Source organism: Sycon ciliatum, chromosome 3 (assembly GCF_964019385.1).
Source record: "Sycon ciliatum chromosome 3, ocSycCili1.1, whole genome shotgun sequence".
Classification (NCBI taxonomy): Eukaryota; Metazoa; Porifera; class Calcarea; order Leucosolenida; family Sycettidae; genus Sycon; species Sycon ciliatum.
In genome coordinates, this window is record NC_088645.1 from 26,748,947 (window position 1) to 26,766,230 (window position 17,284).

General features: G+C 43.7%; 2 protein-coding genes across 5 annotated transcripts in view; both read right to left on the reverse strand.

Moving 5' to 3' along the window:
• The window catches only part of LOC135811926 (uncharacterized), a 195,015-nt gene that overhangs the window by 54,349 nt on the left and 123,382 nt on the right, over positions 1-17,284 (reverse strand). The gene's annotated exons all lie outside the window — the stretch shown is intronic.
• LOC135812367 (uncharacterized) overlaps positions 1-17,284 on the reverse strand; it is a 35,871-nt gene that overhangs the window by 16,771 nt on the left and 1,816 nt on the right. Inside the window, exon 3 of the mRNA XM_065325743.1 lies at positions 674-747. Within this exon, the coding sequence (XP_065181815.1) occupies positions 674-747 (74 nt within the window). The remainder of the gene's footprint in view (positions 1-673; positions 748-17,284) is intronic.

Sequence of the window (17,284 nt, forward strand, 5' to 3'; positions counted from 1 at the left end):
AAAATGCACTTCTACATGGTCAATATTGGTCTGATGGCCGTGAAACGAAGTCACAATACTCTACCAAGGCAAGACATCAATTTGCAATAAAAAAATCAATTTCACCAAAACAGCCCCGAAGGTCGATTTTCTCAGATATTGGGCCATTTGTAGTTCTATTGTTGACATCTTTTGTCTTTTCTTTGGGTTAAAAGGTTAACTTCATCCTCGTTTTCCTATTGCCTTGTATTGGAATTTGCCCATAAAAGTGGCTACGGTGTGATAATGCATTTCTATAAATTATTTCGTGTTTTAAAGTTATTATCAGAAAATTGCTCTTACAATACCTTGCGTTTCATATTCATAATATTGTTGCCCGTAAAAGCGGCTTGGTCACATGATGATGATGATGATGATGATGATGATGATGATGATGATGATGATGATGATGATGATGAAGTAGTGTTGGAGACAATTTCTTTCATTTTCGACCAATGAAAAGTTTTCAAAAAGATCAGTAAAACTGTGAGCATAACCCGAGTAAAGTTCATGTCCGCTGATTTCAGTGTTTTGCGATCTGAAAATGAGGATTCCGTGCATTGCCTTATGCACTGTGTGAGGCTGGCAATAAATTCAATTACAACCTGCAGAGATCATCAGATTCATATAGACCCTCGGACCCAGATGAACCTACCTGCAGGATGGTCAGAGACGGCCATGATAGAATCCTTGAAGAAAGAGAGGAGGCAACGAGGATGGTGGAAAAACCTTGAAGCGATCCAGACAACAGAAATTGTATGTACAAACGGTAACACACATGCCCACAGCCACATGTGCAAACACACACACACACGCACACACACATACACACACACACATACATACACACACATACACACACACATACACACACATACATACGCACACACATACACACACACACACACACACACATACACACACACACACACATACACACACATACACACATACACACATAAACGCACCTGTGCAAACACACACACACACAAATGCATATGCACACATACACATAAATGCATATACACATACACATACACATACACATACACACACACATACAGTGTGGTGCCCACATGCACACATAAAAAAGATTTACACCCAAAACAGCGTAGCGTTATACGCCACGTGCTCATATAAGCACCCCCAGTATGTGACACTGTGTAACCAGACTCACAACAGCTCGTCTCATCTCTTGCATGCCCCATTTTGACGCGACCAATTACGTTTAACTTCCAAATATAAACCATCTTATTGTACACATAACTCATAATGAACTTAGAAAGGAGAGCCTGGAGAGCAGTATAAAAGTGGTGCTTTTCAGGCACAATCTTCCTCAGCCTACTCAAGCTCAACTGATGAGGGGTGAATTCCCCGAAACACTGTGTATTGAGCAGGGAGTGGTGCTTTCTTTCAGGTTTGCCGAGCGGAAGGTGCGACGTGCTCCTCGTGTGCTCCGGATGACAGTCGTGAGTCAGTCAAGTGTCAAGTTCGGCAAGAAGCGTGTGCTCCTCGTTGGAGCAACCAACTTCGTAACTCATAATGTGCACGTTATTCCCGTAGCTATGCAGAAGACATTACTTCAGTAACGTCTGGCGCTAGCCAGGGTCCACACAGCTTTAATTTGGTATTTGTGTGTTTGTTTGTGTGTTTGTGTCACGCCTGGCGCTATCCCGTATCTGTCCCGTACCGGTTATGCCTTTTTTAAGGCATAACCTGGGATTCGAACCCGCACTATCACCCTACATGCATTCCCCCATGCACTTCGCATTCATACTCATTCTTCCAAGTTGCTTCACGTTATGATCAAATCGCTCCACCTCAGTACCTTCCTGCTACCAGCGCCACGAACGGGAGAAACGCCGCTGCTATGAGGAGCATGTTCGAGAGATCGAACATGCAACTTTTTCACCTCTCGTTCTCTCCTCAACAGGCGGCATGGGCAAGTCGGCAACAGCCTGCTATAAGCGGATTGCCGGGCTCCTGTCCGACAAGACGAAGGAGCCGTACAACCGAGTAATGGCGTGGATTCGCTGCCGACTTGGCTTTGCTCTGGTTCGCTCCAGCATGGTTTGTTTGCGTGGTGCTCGGCGACGCCCCTTGCGTGTCAGCGATGTGGTGGATGCATCTGCTACCTTGGCCGTTGCCGAGGCCCGCTGCCCTGTATAACTGACTGCAAGTGGTTCCTAAACCACTTCCTATTCCTAATTGTTGCTTCTTCGTTCCCCTCTAGTTTTCTTTTTACGGTATTATAATTTTACGGAGAAGGGTGGAGAGCCCGAAAGTGTGCAGTTATATTTTTATTGTTTGCCATGGCGACCCCTCTAAGTTCAAATAACTGGCAGGGCAGGGTTGCGCCCTTTTCTTTCTTCTCGGATTTGTATGATGTCAATAAACTGTTGAAATATAAAAAAATATAAAATTAAAAAAATGTACAGTGCAGTGCGTACTAGTACACAGCATGCCAGGACTGTACAGTGCAGTGCGTACGTAGAGGATATAACCCGAGTCAGAGGGTTATACCGGCTGAATATAAATCCCGACTGCGATAGCAGGAGGGATTTTTATGAGGGTACGGTATAACCCGACTACGAGGGTCATATCCTACTTATGCCAGGTACCCCTACGCATTTCCAGAACAACGAACCTATTTGGAGATCTCCTACATCATGCAGTACATGAACATCTTCTGATGGTTATCAGTTGTCAATTGAAAGAATGGTCGAGCAAGATCAGAAGGAGATTCCTCAGTGGATGTTTGGCATCAGATTTCCTTTCAGTTCCAGTGCATATTGTAGCATATTGTCTTGCGAGCGATGCGGAAGTCAACTGAATTGCTGGGGTGCTGGAGTTGTCGTTGAATCAAACTACCGTCACTAGTTAGACTACAGTACAGTTTGGACTCTTTGGGAGTAAGTGTTACTATTGTCATGATTTTGGTACAGTGCTGATTTTCACATGCGGCATCTTATAATCAGGTTTGCTTACTTGCAAGTAGATGCATTTGCATACACTGTTTTGTATCACTGTATCACATTTCAATCCATCCTAGCGTTTTTCCAATCGGTTTAGGTGGATTTGAAGTACACTCTGTATCATAAACTTAGTTACGAAGGAGACAGTCTGTTGATGATCTTCAACTATTTGAATTACAATGTACATTGCTGACCAATTCGGGATACTTCGTGGTTATTTGACGTTCTTTATTCTCAGTTTCAGTATAATATATGTAGAATACTCGGTAGACGAATTCCAGGTCATTCTTCTTTTCCATTGTGCACTGTTCCTCGTCGGTAATGCCGTTCTGTGTGGAGTGTACACGTGCATGTGGTGTATGTTGTGAATGGTCAGTGCGCTGAGGAAAACCATCAGAAAAAAACCCACTGAGGAGCTTTCTTTCTCTAAAAAGGAGTGTATATAGCTTTCTTTCTCTCTAAAGCTATATTCACTCCTTTTTAGGGAAAGAAAGCTATATTCACTCCTTTTTGCTCTTGAGCTTGCGCATGGAGAGGTATAAATATATTATAACAAGGGACCTCGTGTATATCGAGAAATATCGACCAGTTATAAAAACCTCGGCTTCGCCTCGGTTTTTATGCTGGTCTATATTTCTCGATATACACTCGGTCCCTTGTTATAATATATACACAAATCCCGCGTGGGATTTATACTGGCCAATATACCCATGGCTAGACGAGCCCTGATTGGCTGAAAACAGGCCCTCCGCACCGTACCATGGTATAATAGTACACAGCATGCCAGGAATGTACAGTGCAGCCGTGTTTGTACATCATGCATGGCTGGCCGCCCAATGCGCGCATATGCATGCATAGAATTTAAAAATAAAAATCGTCCGTGCGCCGCCAAAAATCGGTGCGCGCACTTGACAATCAAAGACAATGTCCAATGTAAATGGCACATGAACCTACTATTTACTATTACAATAGTACCGTATAATCTCCATTATAAGCCCAGCACTTATATTTTTTCAACCAGTCCGGACCCTGGGCTTATATTGGAGACTGGGCGTCTACTAGAGACTGGGCTTAATATTTTCCAACCACCTGCTACATGAACATTGCCTATTATTTTTCATTCCAGTAGCTATGCAGAAGACGTTACTTTAGTAACGTCTGGTGCTAGCCAGGGTCCACACAGCTTTAATTCCCTTAGCTATGCAGAAGACGTTACTTCAGTAACGTCTGGCGCTAACCATGGTCCACACAGCTTTAATTTGGTGTTTGCTTGTTTGTGTGTTTGTGTCACGCCTGGCACTATGCCGTATCTGTCCAGTACCATACCGTACCATCAAACACAGCTGGCCACATACAGCTGGCCGCAATATTCAAATAGGGCTTTCAAACGCAAGATCATAACTTGAAGCAACTTGGACAAATGAGTATGAATGCGAAGTGTATGGCGGAATGCATGTAGGGCGATAGTGCGAGTTCGAATCCCGGGTAATGCCTTAAAAAAATAGGAGAATTTAAAAAATTATAACATCCCTTTTCTTTTTTTGCCGTCATCAAGGCGGTAGACGGTCTGTATTACCCTCGACCATAACTGTCCCGTACCTGTCCCGTACCTGTCCCGTACCTGTCCCGTACCTGTCCCGTACCTGTCCCGTACCTGTCCCGTACCTGCCCCGTACCTGTCCCGTACCTGTCCCGTACCTGCCCCGTACCTGTCCCGTACCTGTCCCGTACCTGTCCCGTACCTATCATGCACCGTACCGTTAAATCAAAGACGGCTGGTCACAATGCATATTCAAATAGGGCTTTCAAATACAAGATCATAACGTGAAGCAACTTGGAAGAATTAGTATGTATGCGAAGTGTATCGGGGGGTGCATGCAGGGCGATAGTGCGGGTTCGAATCCCAGGTTATGTCTAAAAACAAAAAGTAGAAACTTATAAGAATTTATAACATCCCTATGCTTTTTTGTCTAGGTCATCAAGGCAAAAAACATAGCGTAGGGCCCTGAGCTTCCAAGCTCTCTCGTTTGGTATTTGATTGTTTGTGTGTTTGTGTCACGCCTGGCGCTATTCCGTATATGTCCCATACCCTACCGTACCATCAAACACAGCTGGCCACATACAGCTGGCCGCAATATTCAAATAAGGCTGTCAAACGCAAGATCATAACGTGAAGCAACTTGGAAGAATGAGTGTGAATGCGAAGTGCGTGGGATAATGCATGTACTTTATCAGCGCCATCGAAATTGTCGCAGTTTGACTAGTGACTTGTCACTTGTTACTGACAACTCCAGAAGCTAAACCATACAAATATTAGTACATAGTATGTTAGTCTGAAGGCTAGAGTAACGTTCCTGGGCAGTTAGACTGAGAGTTTTCACACAGAGATGAAGGCCTCGTCGTCGATGATGTCAATGGATGCAAAAAAATCGTTCCGAAATATTACAAGGAAGGTTGCAAGTTAGTTGGTCGCGCCTCATCTCAAACGCTTTGACTTTCTCCACAGGACAAGAGCTGGTATGCTTGTCGTCTGCTAGCTCTAGATGATTTCTACTTCACCACCAACGAAGTAAGAATACACGATCGTTGCGAGGTCGGTTGATTACTCTCGGCGGAATCACCTCGATCTTGAAATGAACTTTTTTTAGCTGTGGCATGCCCATTTATTTTAGCTGTGTGGTCACAGCTCATGCAGGTAAGTGTACTATCAAGTCCAGCGCACAATATTTTCCATCATCACTGGTATGGCACCTGCGCGTGCATCACTTGCACTACACGTAAAGTCTACACGGCTCTTGGAGGTACAATCATGTACTGAGTGTCTTGAGCCAGAGCGACAAATTATATCGCTCTTGCATGCATTTAGTTTGCTGACCCCTCGACGTTTCTCCAAGCGCTGCTGCTTATTCCACGAAGTCATTCTCACCCCAGCTAAGGTAAAACAGTGATGAAACTTTGAGTGATTGGCTATAAACACGAGAAATGTGCTGGCTGCAACGCCTGACTGATCTCAGCGAGTCGAAAGTACCATCGCAGCGACATCAGTGAAGAAATTGCGTCTAGTTCAAAAATTTCAGCTTCCAATAACAGAAATTAAAACTTTGCCGTCGCCCTATACTGATGACCGTGGCCTATGTCCGATTCCTTACCTGTGGTACGAGTGGTCGTGAGTAAATACCCCGTTATATATCAAAAGTCAAACTGCGACAATTTCGATGACGCGGAGGAAGTAGGGCGATAGTGCGGGTTCGAATCCCAGGATATGCCTTATAACGAAATAGGAGAATTGAAAAATATATAACATCCCTATGTTTTTTTGCCGTCATCAAGGCAGTAGACGGTGTCGTATTACCCTCGACCGTACCTGTCCCGTACCGAACCATCAAAGACGGCTGGCCACAATGCATATTCAAATAGGGCTTTCAAATGCAAGATCATAACGTGAAGCAACTTGGAAGAATTAGTATGTATGCGAAGTGTATCGGGGGAGGCATGCAGGGTGCGCGATAGTGCGGGTTTGAATCCCAGGTTATGTCTTAAAAAAAAGGAGAAATTTATAAGAATTTATAACATCCCTATGCTTTTTTTGTCTAGGTCATCAAGGCAAAAAAGCATAGCGTAGGGCCCTAAGCTTCCAAGCTCTCTCGTTATATCAGTAGCACAATGCTTCCCAGGAGGCACCCGGCCCGTGCAGTTTTGTGCTTCCTGGTACACTGAGTCTGTACTTTAGATCTCGGAGATTGCAGTCTTTTACCACAGCATGTGTTTATGTGATACTGTGTGATACTGTGTGATACTGTGTGACGTCAAATATGCATGGACATGATCCATACGGTTCTTCATTATAAGCTCTGCGCTTATATTGGAAACTGCACTTGTATATCTTTGAAGCCCTCTTGGAGTGCGCTTAAAATAAAGACTGAGCTTCTATAAGAGACTACGCTTGCAATAGAGATAATACGGTATTCCTTTCTTCCTATAAACAAAGCTAAAACGGTTCAGGTAGGCTATGTCGTAACGAGAGAGCTTGAAAGCTCAGGGCCCTACGCTATGCTTGTTTATTTATTTATTCAACATCTCCTGGCCCGTCCGAAGACTGCCAATAAACATGAGAGGTCAGGTGATAGCCAACCACGGCAAGCTAAAAGGGGGAAAAAAAAAAGAAAGATGCTGTCAGAGAGGGAAAGGAGATAGGGAGAGAAAAAGAAAGGGAGGCACATTAATAATACATGGGATCACTTCGGATGAGACAGTGTGGAAAGCTGGACTGTGAATTTCCTGATATCCTGGCATGTCTTAATGCTAGTAGGCAGGTTAGACCAAAGGGAGTATGCTGAGAAGAAAGGGGATTTCAAAAACAGAGAGGAACTAGCTCGGGGCAGTGATAAGGCATTGCGTGTTGGTCTAGTGGTAACAAACCAGTTGTACTTGGCAATATGTTTCGGGACTTGGGCTAGGAAGATTTTTTGCACAAGGATACAAAGATGCTGCTGATGTCGGGCAAGAAGAGGGTGCGTGGAAGCAAGTTTATAAAGACAAAGGGAGGCAAATGTTTGGTCTTTTCGAAACAGAATTTTCAGAAGCAAGCGTTGATGTACCTCCAGTCTGTGGAGTAAAGTCTGAGACAACCTGCACCAAGCTATATTGCAATAGTCAAATATAGGCAAAATGTACGACTTAAAGAACAATTTTCTGCAGTTATCATTCAAGTGTTGGCAGTGGGGTTGTAGCATACCTAAGGACGCACTCGCACGCTTGCACACATGTTGTTTGCCTTACTCATCATGATTGTAATTCGATCGGATGGAAACACTTTTGCAATACAATGATGTAGTCGATCAGTTATAACACGGCGGTTGTCTCTTGTTTTTGGCGTAGCCTTTCGCAAGCACGGCGACTCTCGAGGCGGCGGGACCTCTCTTCTCCCATCTTCTACTCTCTGTAGGCACTGATGTCGGCACCGTCTATTCAGACCTTCAACACTCTCACCCTAGCTGTTATTTTCCTCCTCCTCATAGTCCTCTGTTGATTTACAGCCTAAATTATTTCAGTAGACGCGTGAAATTCACAAACTAAAATTTTCATCGGACAGTAATTTAGATCTCCTTTCGAGTATTCCAACAATCTCACGCTCTATGGACAGCTCTCTCCAAGACGAACACAGCCGTACCCAGTGCGCAAATGACAGAGTCGTAGGAGTAACGCCACAGCGCTATTTGAGAGCTCCAATGCCATGCCTGAGAGTGCGCTACTAAGTTCTTAGTCATTTTTAACAATATCGATCGCAGAACCGTCAATTTTTTTGCAGGAGAGAGCTTTAAAATGCAGCTTCAGAATGACGTATGCTACTTGTGCATGCGTGGGCAGCGAGTTGGTGAAAATCCCTTGCTCGCGTTTCAAATTTACGCCGGCGCTAGCTGGCTCGTGCCAGAAAACTTCATTCGAGTGTCATAACTCTGCGTCATGACCTTGGATCGTCTTCCCTCGTCTTCCCATGACCTCGGATAGTCTTCGGGTGTTTTGGAGCCGACGACTGAGGCTTTTTTTTGATACGATTAGACCTTTCGTTTGTTGAATTCGAACACGGATTGACTGAATGGCAAAAGTTTGAAGTCACCTCAGCATGCACTGTACAGTCAGCCAGATATATTCGCCCTATAGGCGTTATAGGGCAAGTGCTCTTGGCATACTATTTATACAACAAGGGTACATATTAAAACACTGCAATCTACCTTATCCTTACATTCATGACCCTTTAGCAGCACACCCAAAAAAATTCGAATGATAATTCGACGGCCCTATGTCTACGGACCGCAGTCACCGCATCCTGAACAAGTTCGGGCATGATCATGTATTTTCTCCTGCCCACTGGATGCCTGCTCAGCGGCCTCTTGCTGTCGATGTATCCTTTCACGAAGTCCGCAAGTCTCCGAACGACGGGATATTTGCTTGGTTGTTTCTTGTTATTGGCGTAGCCTTTCGCAAGCACACATACTCTCGAGGCGGTGAGACCTCTCTTTCCCCATCTTCTACTCTCTGTGTAGGCACACCTGTCAATACCGTCTGCTCTGAGCTTCAACATTGCCACCCCTGTCATTTTGCTCCTCGTAATCCTCTGTTAAAGATCTCAGAATTCTAATATACCACAACCGCGCGCATTAAAACACTGCAATCTACCCGATCCTTACATTCTCGGCCCATTGGCACCACACACAAAAGCATTTGAACGCTAACGCGATAATGCGACATGGTTACCTTGATGACCTAGTTAAAAAAAGTATACAACGATGATGTTATATTTTTCATTTCTCCAATGTTTTCAAACCATAAAAATCATGGGAGCATGGGATTCGAACCCGTACTATCGCCTTGCATGCATTCACCCGATACACTTCGCATCCATACACATTCTTCAAAGTTGCTTTATGTCATGAGTTTGCAGTTGAAATTTATTTGATTTTATTTGAATAAGGTGACCAGCTGTCTATGATGGTACGGTACGTGACATGTATGGGATAGCGCCACATGCCGACGTCGTCAAACAAAAACAAACAAACTGGGCCTATTTTGAGCATAGACAGGAAATGCAACTATGTAGTTACTTGTTGGCGTGCCTCAAGTCAGCTTATCTGTCGAAATCCGCCGATCTGCACCCCTGGTCGGCTTCTCTGACTTCATCATCGGAGTCAGCGATGTCACAGGCGAAGGGCACCATCAGCTCTTGGATTGCAACCAGTGCATCGCCTCTGTCTTGTCTGTATTCGTCTGGTCAGTCCGAAAAGCTGACGGACTTGTTGCGGGATCATCGGATCTATGCACCCGCTTTCTGTCGCTGGCGATATTGGACTCGTAATTTTTTGAAATTCACAGAATGTACATGACTGTACTGATGTATCATGATTGTAATTAGGGCCTATCCACACTACAACAAAAAACGCTTACAAGTCACTTTTCCTTGTAAGTTGTCATGGAGAACCGTGGGAAACGGCGCGAAAGTGAAAAAGTCGCTTGAACGTAATCAGCAACTTCCGAACCCCGATACAAGGCCACTTTTTACTTTCAAGTAGCTTTTCCAGGTTTCGGAAGTAGCTAGTTGTTGAAGTATTGATGTATCTTGAGAAAATGCCGAGGGTTGTGTTCTTTGAAGAGCTGGAAGGAAAGCTCATTGAGCTGTGGGCTGCAGAACAGAAAGCGAGCAATGGGACGATGAAAAAGCGGGCGGTGAACGTGAAGGAGATTGCCGTGAAGTTGAATTTATTCAGCCGCTAGCTGTATGGCGATACATTTCGGAATGAGATCACAGTGCAGATTGTCCACAATCGACGGCCAAGCGAAGTAGTGCTTGCACACAGGAGCAGCAAGAGTCCTGCTGTGGGAAAGAAAGAAGATTATTGCTGTTCATCCGTTTCCAAATCGCTCGTGCATTCAAAAAAACTTGATCGGCTCAATGATGGGCGGAGGTATGTCGCAAACAGCAACCTCTTTCGTCTTCGATTGTTCATAACTGGAGGCATTGTCCACTTGAATCAACAAACAGGGAGACATAGGTAGGAACAACAAGATAAAGCCTCCACGAACACATTTCTGAGTCGATACTTTCTCTTTCAGATCAATGTGGAACTCTCTGAGATAAAATTTTGAATATGAGGGGAAATTCCCGCGGGCGCTCCTCAAAAGTCACGTTTCACGCCGGCTGTTCTTGTGAGTGTGGATGCAAGTGCACTTGCACGCCACTTGAAAGAGGACGCTACTATGTTTCACACCTGTAGTGTGGATATGACCTTACAATAATAATCGTTTAGCCGACAAGTCGATCGTTATGGTATCAGGCTATCAGCTAAGCCACTAAGGAAAAAACGTAATCGTTTCAGCACTAATTATACATATGTTAACCTTCACTTTCCCTAAAAAGGAGTATTTCATGTATTTTGTTATCATTGTATTAAATATATTTTATCGGTTCAAACTCCAATAAATACTGTTTATAAAATACTCCTTTTTAGGGGAAAATGCAGTGCTACATAGAAAAGTGCGGTGGTATTTATTGAGTCAAAGAAAATTTATTAATTTTGAATTTGATACTGTTGATGGTGTGGTCACTAATGAGTGTGGGTATTTATCAAAGGTCAATACAGGTGGAATCCTGATAATTCGAATATGGCTTAATTCGAACACACCGCTTAATTAGAAATTTTTCCAGGACCGATTTCTATCAATACGATTCCCACATAAAATTTCCGATAATTCGAACCCCGAACTGGACATGTCCGGTTAATAAGAAGTCCCACAGATTCCACTTACATAGAAAATGTGTGGGATTTGTGCTGATCATTCGAAGTTAGCAAATTGTACTTCCTCCGCGTCATCGAAATTGTCGCAGTTTGACTAGTGACTTGTCCCTTGTTACTGACAATTCCATAAGCTAAGCCATTCAAAACATATTACACAGTATGATAGTCTGAAGACTAGAGTAACGTTCCAGGACAGTTGGACTGAGAGTTTTCATGCAGAGATGAAGTCGCCGTCGTCTCTGATGTCAATGGACGCAAAAATATCGTTCCGAAATATTTCTAGGAAGGTTGAAAGTTGGTCGCGAAAGGACAAGAGCTGCTATGCTTGTCGTCTGCTAGCTCTGGATGATTTCTACTTCACCACCAACGAAGACTAGTAAGAACACACGATCGTTGCGAGGTCGCTTGATTACCGTCGGCGGAATCACCTCGATCTTGAAATGAACTTTTTTTAGCCGTGGCTTGCCCATTTATTTTAGCTGTGTGGTCACAGCTCATGCAGGTAAGTGTACTATCACGTCCAGCGCGCCGTCTTTTTCAGCATCATTGGTATACCATGGTACGGCACCTGCGCGTGCATCACTAGCACTACGTGTAGAGTCTACACGGCTCTTGCAGGTACAATCATGTACTGAGTGTCTCAGCCAGAGAAACGAGTGCTGGTGAGTAAATATCCCGTTTTATATCAAAAGTCAAACTGCGACAATTTCGATGACGAGAAAGAAGAAATTCAAAGTTCACTGTACACTGTACTGGTGAGTTCAGTTATCATGAGCAGGCTGTGCCGGTCAGTTCAGTGTCCATAAAATTTGTGTCTAAGGTCCATAGCGCAACTCTGCGTGACCATGAGAGCATTTCAAGTGACATACATATTGAGTCGTGGGTTCATGTTTGGATAATTAGAATGTCCGGATAATTAGAAGTTTTTTCCTGGCATTTTGAGGTTCGAATTTTCAGGATTTCACCTCTGCATGCTTTTTTTGCCTAGCTCATCAAGCTCATCAGAACTGATGGAAATGTTTTTTTTTCATTGATTGCCCACATCATTGTATTGCAAAAACGTTTCAATCAGTTTGAATATGTGTGAAATGATATTTTCTCTCACTTCATCCACTTTTGGATTGCTCCTTCTTTTCCTTTTATCTCCTTATAATCGGATTTTCTGGCTTTTTTGTAGTAATACATTGACCTGTTGAGCCAATGAGGTAAAGTTATATTCCATACCATATGGTACAATATAAGGGTGAAACAATTATACCGAATATTCGAATACTCGTTTGGATTTTTCAAATATAATCGTACTTCCTCCGCGTCATCGAAATTGTCGCAGTTTGACTTTTGATTTAAAACGGGATATTTACTCACCAGCACTCGTACCAGAGGCAAGGAATCGGACATAGGCGTTAGTCATCAGTATAGGGTGACGGCAAAGTTCTATTTTCTGTTATTGGAAGCTGAAATTTTTGAACTAGGCGCAATTTCTTCGCTGATGTCGCCGCGATGGTAATTTCGACTCACTGAGATCAGTCAGGCGTTGCAGCCTGCACATTTATCGTGCTTATGGCCATTCAATCAAGCTTCATCACTGTTTTACCTTAGCTGGGGTGAGAATGACTTCGTGGAACAAGAAGCAGCGCTTGGAGAAACATCGAGGGATCAGCAAACTAAATGCATGCAACAGCGATAAAATTTGTCGCTCTGGCTGAGACACTCAGTGCATGATTGTACCTGCAAGATTGCAGCTATGTAGACTCTACACGTGGTGCTAGTGATGCACGCGCAGGTGCCGTGCCAGTGATGATGAAAAAGAGGGCGCGCTGGACGTGATAGTACACTTACCTGCATGAGCTGCGACCACACAGTGTGCAGACTGTGTGGTTAACATGTGTTCACCAGTATAGAGAGCCGAAATGACCCACCAACCAATACACCCGGAGAAGGACTGCCAATCAGTTCACTCAGGGTTGTATCACTTAATTTTTAAGGCCTTTGGTGTGCGAATTCCTAGGACATCAAGAATACTCGAATACTCGAATATCCGATCGGAGAAGATCAGAGTACTCGAACTCGGGATCTCAATGCCAACTTTCACCCCTGATACAATAACGTCCTTGCCTTGGTAATGCGCTTGTGCTTAACTGTTGCTGACGGCCGAATGCATGGTTGCCTGTGGAGCACATTAGATAACTTTACAGTCTCCTATAATACACATCCTGTCCGATGACAAAAGAGGCTACGGATTTAGTTTTTCTGCACGTTATCAGCAATGACTACTGGTCTTCAGCAACTTGGGTCTCCTATAATACAAACTGTCTACGCTTTCGTAATGCTAACATAATGCTCGGGATAGGACTCGCTACTGATCTTCAGAAACTTGGCATGACCATCACTCACAATAAGACTGTTGTAATGTTCATCATTCCCAAGCGGTCGCTGGTTTCTCCCACAATTTCATCGTACTGTTGTATGATATGCTATACGACACCCTTATACCGTACAAAACCGTATTGATGTCTGGCGCTATCGCCTTCATCTCTGGTGCGGGTGTAATCTAGTGACTTCCTACATGAGTTATACAGTCAATTTCGCTTATAACGACACTCGGCAGGGCATCAGAAAAGTGTCGTTATTCGCGAAGTGTCTTTATCCGAAGTCTCATTATATGTGTCACAGTTGGATGGGACTTTGCTCCGGGCATGAAAATTATGTCGTTATTTGCGAATTGTCGTTATATCCGCAGTCGTTATTAGCGAAGTTGACTGTAATAGACCAATCCCTTTGTCTGGGTTCGTGAAAAGGGCCACGCGTGCAAGTCAGCGCGTGTGATGTGCATGGTTTTATATCTAGTTGGTATGTAGCAGCTTAAGGGACAGAGAGACTTTTGCTCCCCGAGCTTGTGTATGTAAATAGTGTTTTACGTCGACCATGGCGGCTCGATTTGAATGGGAGAATGGCTGCTCCGATACGAACTCTAAAACCAGAAAAAAAATAATGGCTACGATTCCCAGCCATACCACAACGAACTGATCGGCTACATCATTGTATTGAAAAAAGTTTCAATCTGTTCAAATAACATGAATTATTTATTATTATTAAATGTAAAAAAGAGAAGAAACACATGGAAACAAGTTGTGCAGCAACTATCCACGACTGTAACAAGATGATAACTTGTCAGAAAGTGCGATAATAGGGCACACAACTGACAGGCTACTGAGACATTGAGCGACCCGATGCCTAGCTCTAACACATCCCCAGTGCGCAAACCAACAGCCTTCCAACTTGGAAGGTTCATGGTTACGTAGGACCGGAGAGGGGAAGGTGAGCGCAGCGAGCGAAAAATGTCGTGCATAGTTGCTGCATAACTCGTTCTCATGTGTTTCTTCTCTTTTTTTCTTCTCTTTTTTACATTTAATTACTGGCTCAGTATCTGAGTTAGAGAAATAACACTAAGAACAACAAGAACAACAGCAGTAAAATTTACAATTGTTAATTATATCAATGAAAGCGAGAGCAATAACGAATGCGTGTACTTACACTAAACTTGCAACTGAAAAATGAACAAAGAAGAGAAGGGGACAAAGTGATAACAAATAACAGCAGTACATTACACCTAGAAAATTAGCGGACAAGCTTGGCCGCACAAAACATGACACTTGACTTGAACAATTTCAACCCAATTATACTATCCTTCTGTACACACAAATTAGGCTTATACAGACGCTGACAGATGGCTTCCAAAACTTTTAACTGTAGTCCATAACCATGACGACCACGGCACAATACAGTGAAAGAAGAATCGGAATACGAATTGCAACAATCAGGACAAGCCAACTGATGATTGTACACTGAAGACTTGCTCCCACGAAACCTACGCACAACACTAACCTTCTCACCGGCACTCTCACGATCACTACAATCGTAGCTCTCTCTAATTTAGATTTTCTATAATAGTTCAATTTAGTTTTCATTGTCCTTTAGTACAACGAAGATTCCTGATGAGTGTTGTACGAAAACTTGTTTGAATCCTCATTTTCTCAACATCATTTCTTCACATTTTCATCAGTATCTGAGTTTATTATCATAAATGTATTATTTTAATTTCATGAGGAGCTAGGCAATAAAGCATAGCGTAGGACCCTGATCGAAAGAAATTAACTTTCTCTTTGCATTCGAGGGTAATACGACACTGTCTACCATCTTGATGACCTAGGCAAAAAAGCAAAGTTGGGCGTGCATGGTCTGTTGCTACAACCATTCGTTCTATCGCGAGCATGATCACCTAGCCAATAGTCTATTAGGGGCCGTCCGGGGTTACCGATTGTTTTTTCAAAACGAAAAGATTTCGTTTGGGGGTGGGTGGGTTTTGGGGGTTTTCGTTTTGAAAATAAATATTGAATGCACAAACCACGAGCCATGTACGAGTGTAATGTGTAGCACTCAGCTCACACAATATGTAGGTCTACATGATTGTATCTGTAGACGGACACAGCGCTTGGAAGCACTCAGTCCTGGTGCTTTCCGAGTACTGATACAAGATCATCCGGCCATCTTGTCACCACACGATCATCGACAGCACAGGCAAATAAATGTCGAACGGACGACAAGATAAAAGTAACCCAGTGGAAACGGAGCACCTCTCGACACCTACCGTGGCACGAGTCTATCCTTCCTGGCATGACTGTCGTCACCGTCAGGGTCCTCAATCTCGCGGAGGGCTTTCTTCCATCAAAAAGGTCAAGCCCAAAAGGAGAAAAATAATCACGGCTTCCCAGTAGATTTTTGGTCGAGTCGTGGAGATCATACGCGACTGCACCAAAAAGTACTGTGGATGTGAAGCTTGGCAGTCGACTGCATGCAATGCGCCGTTTCGGGCTACATCGTGTGCGTGCATGCACTACCAACCTAGCTGCATGCAACGGATTTGGGAGCTGGCCTTGCATGGTCGTAGATCTACACCTGGGCAAAGTAGGTGGCCGAGGTGTGATTTTGAGCACCACTCGTAGATCTACATGTAGATCTACTACTCGTACAACTTTTTTTGTAGTCACTGCATCCAGTGAGCGCTGCACTCTGCCTACGCAGCCGAAGCGCACTTGCCACCGATGTACCTACGAAGGCTGTGGCGACGCATTTTCCACGCTGTACCAGCTTCAGCAGCATAAGAAGTCAACCGGACACATCCTTGGACGAGGTCGTCCAAGGAAATCTTGAACACTGTGTATCATGTCGTGTATTTTGATAATGCCACGGACAGTGCAGATGTTTTTTGATTTCTCATACAGCTAGCTGTCTCTTGTACATACCTCTCTGAGCTGTATGCTTTACCTATCTTGACTGGGTTCAATTTCGTGATGATAGCCTTCATGAATCATATTGTATACATGGAATATACCAGGTTGTGATTATTGAAATCAATAATTTAATATATTTCGTTCTAGATGCAGAAAGGGTGGGTGGGTGGGTGGGGGCTGAAAAATACTAAATCTTTTCGTTTTGAAAAAACAATCGGTAACCCCGGACGGCCCCTTATATTAATAATTCATATCTTTTGCATCTTTCCCTCGAGTTGGTCTATTCTTATTAGGCAATTATCTGTTATAGTCACCACTATAAATAAAATCCAATCCAATCCAATCCAATCCATAGGGATGTTATACATGTTTCATTTCTCCTATTTTTTTTAAGACATAACCCAGGATTTGAACTCACACTATCGCCCTGCATGCATTCCCCCGATACACTTCGCATGCATACTCATTCTTCCAAGTTCTCGTTAAGATCTTGCATTTGAAAGCCCTATTTTAATATTGTGGCCACCTGTCTTTAATGGAACGGTACGGGATACCGGCAGGCATGCTGATGGCGCAAACAAGCAAACAAACACGGAATTAATGCTGTGTGGACCCTGGCTAGCACCAGACGTTACTGAAGTGACATCTTTTGCATAGCTACGGGAATAAGAGACAGTGTGGTATACACGGCAAGAGTCATGAGTGTGTA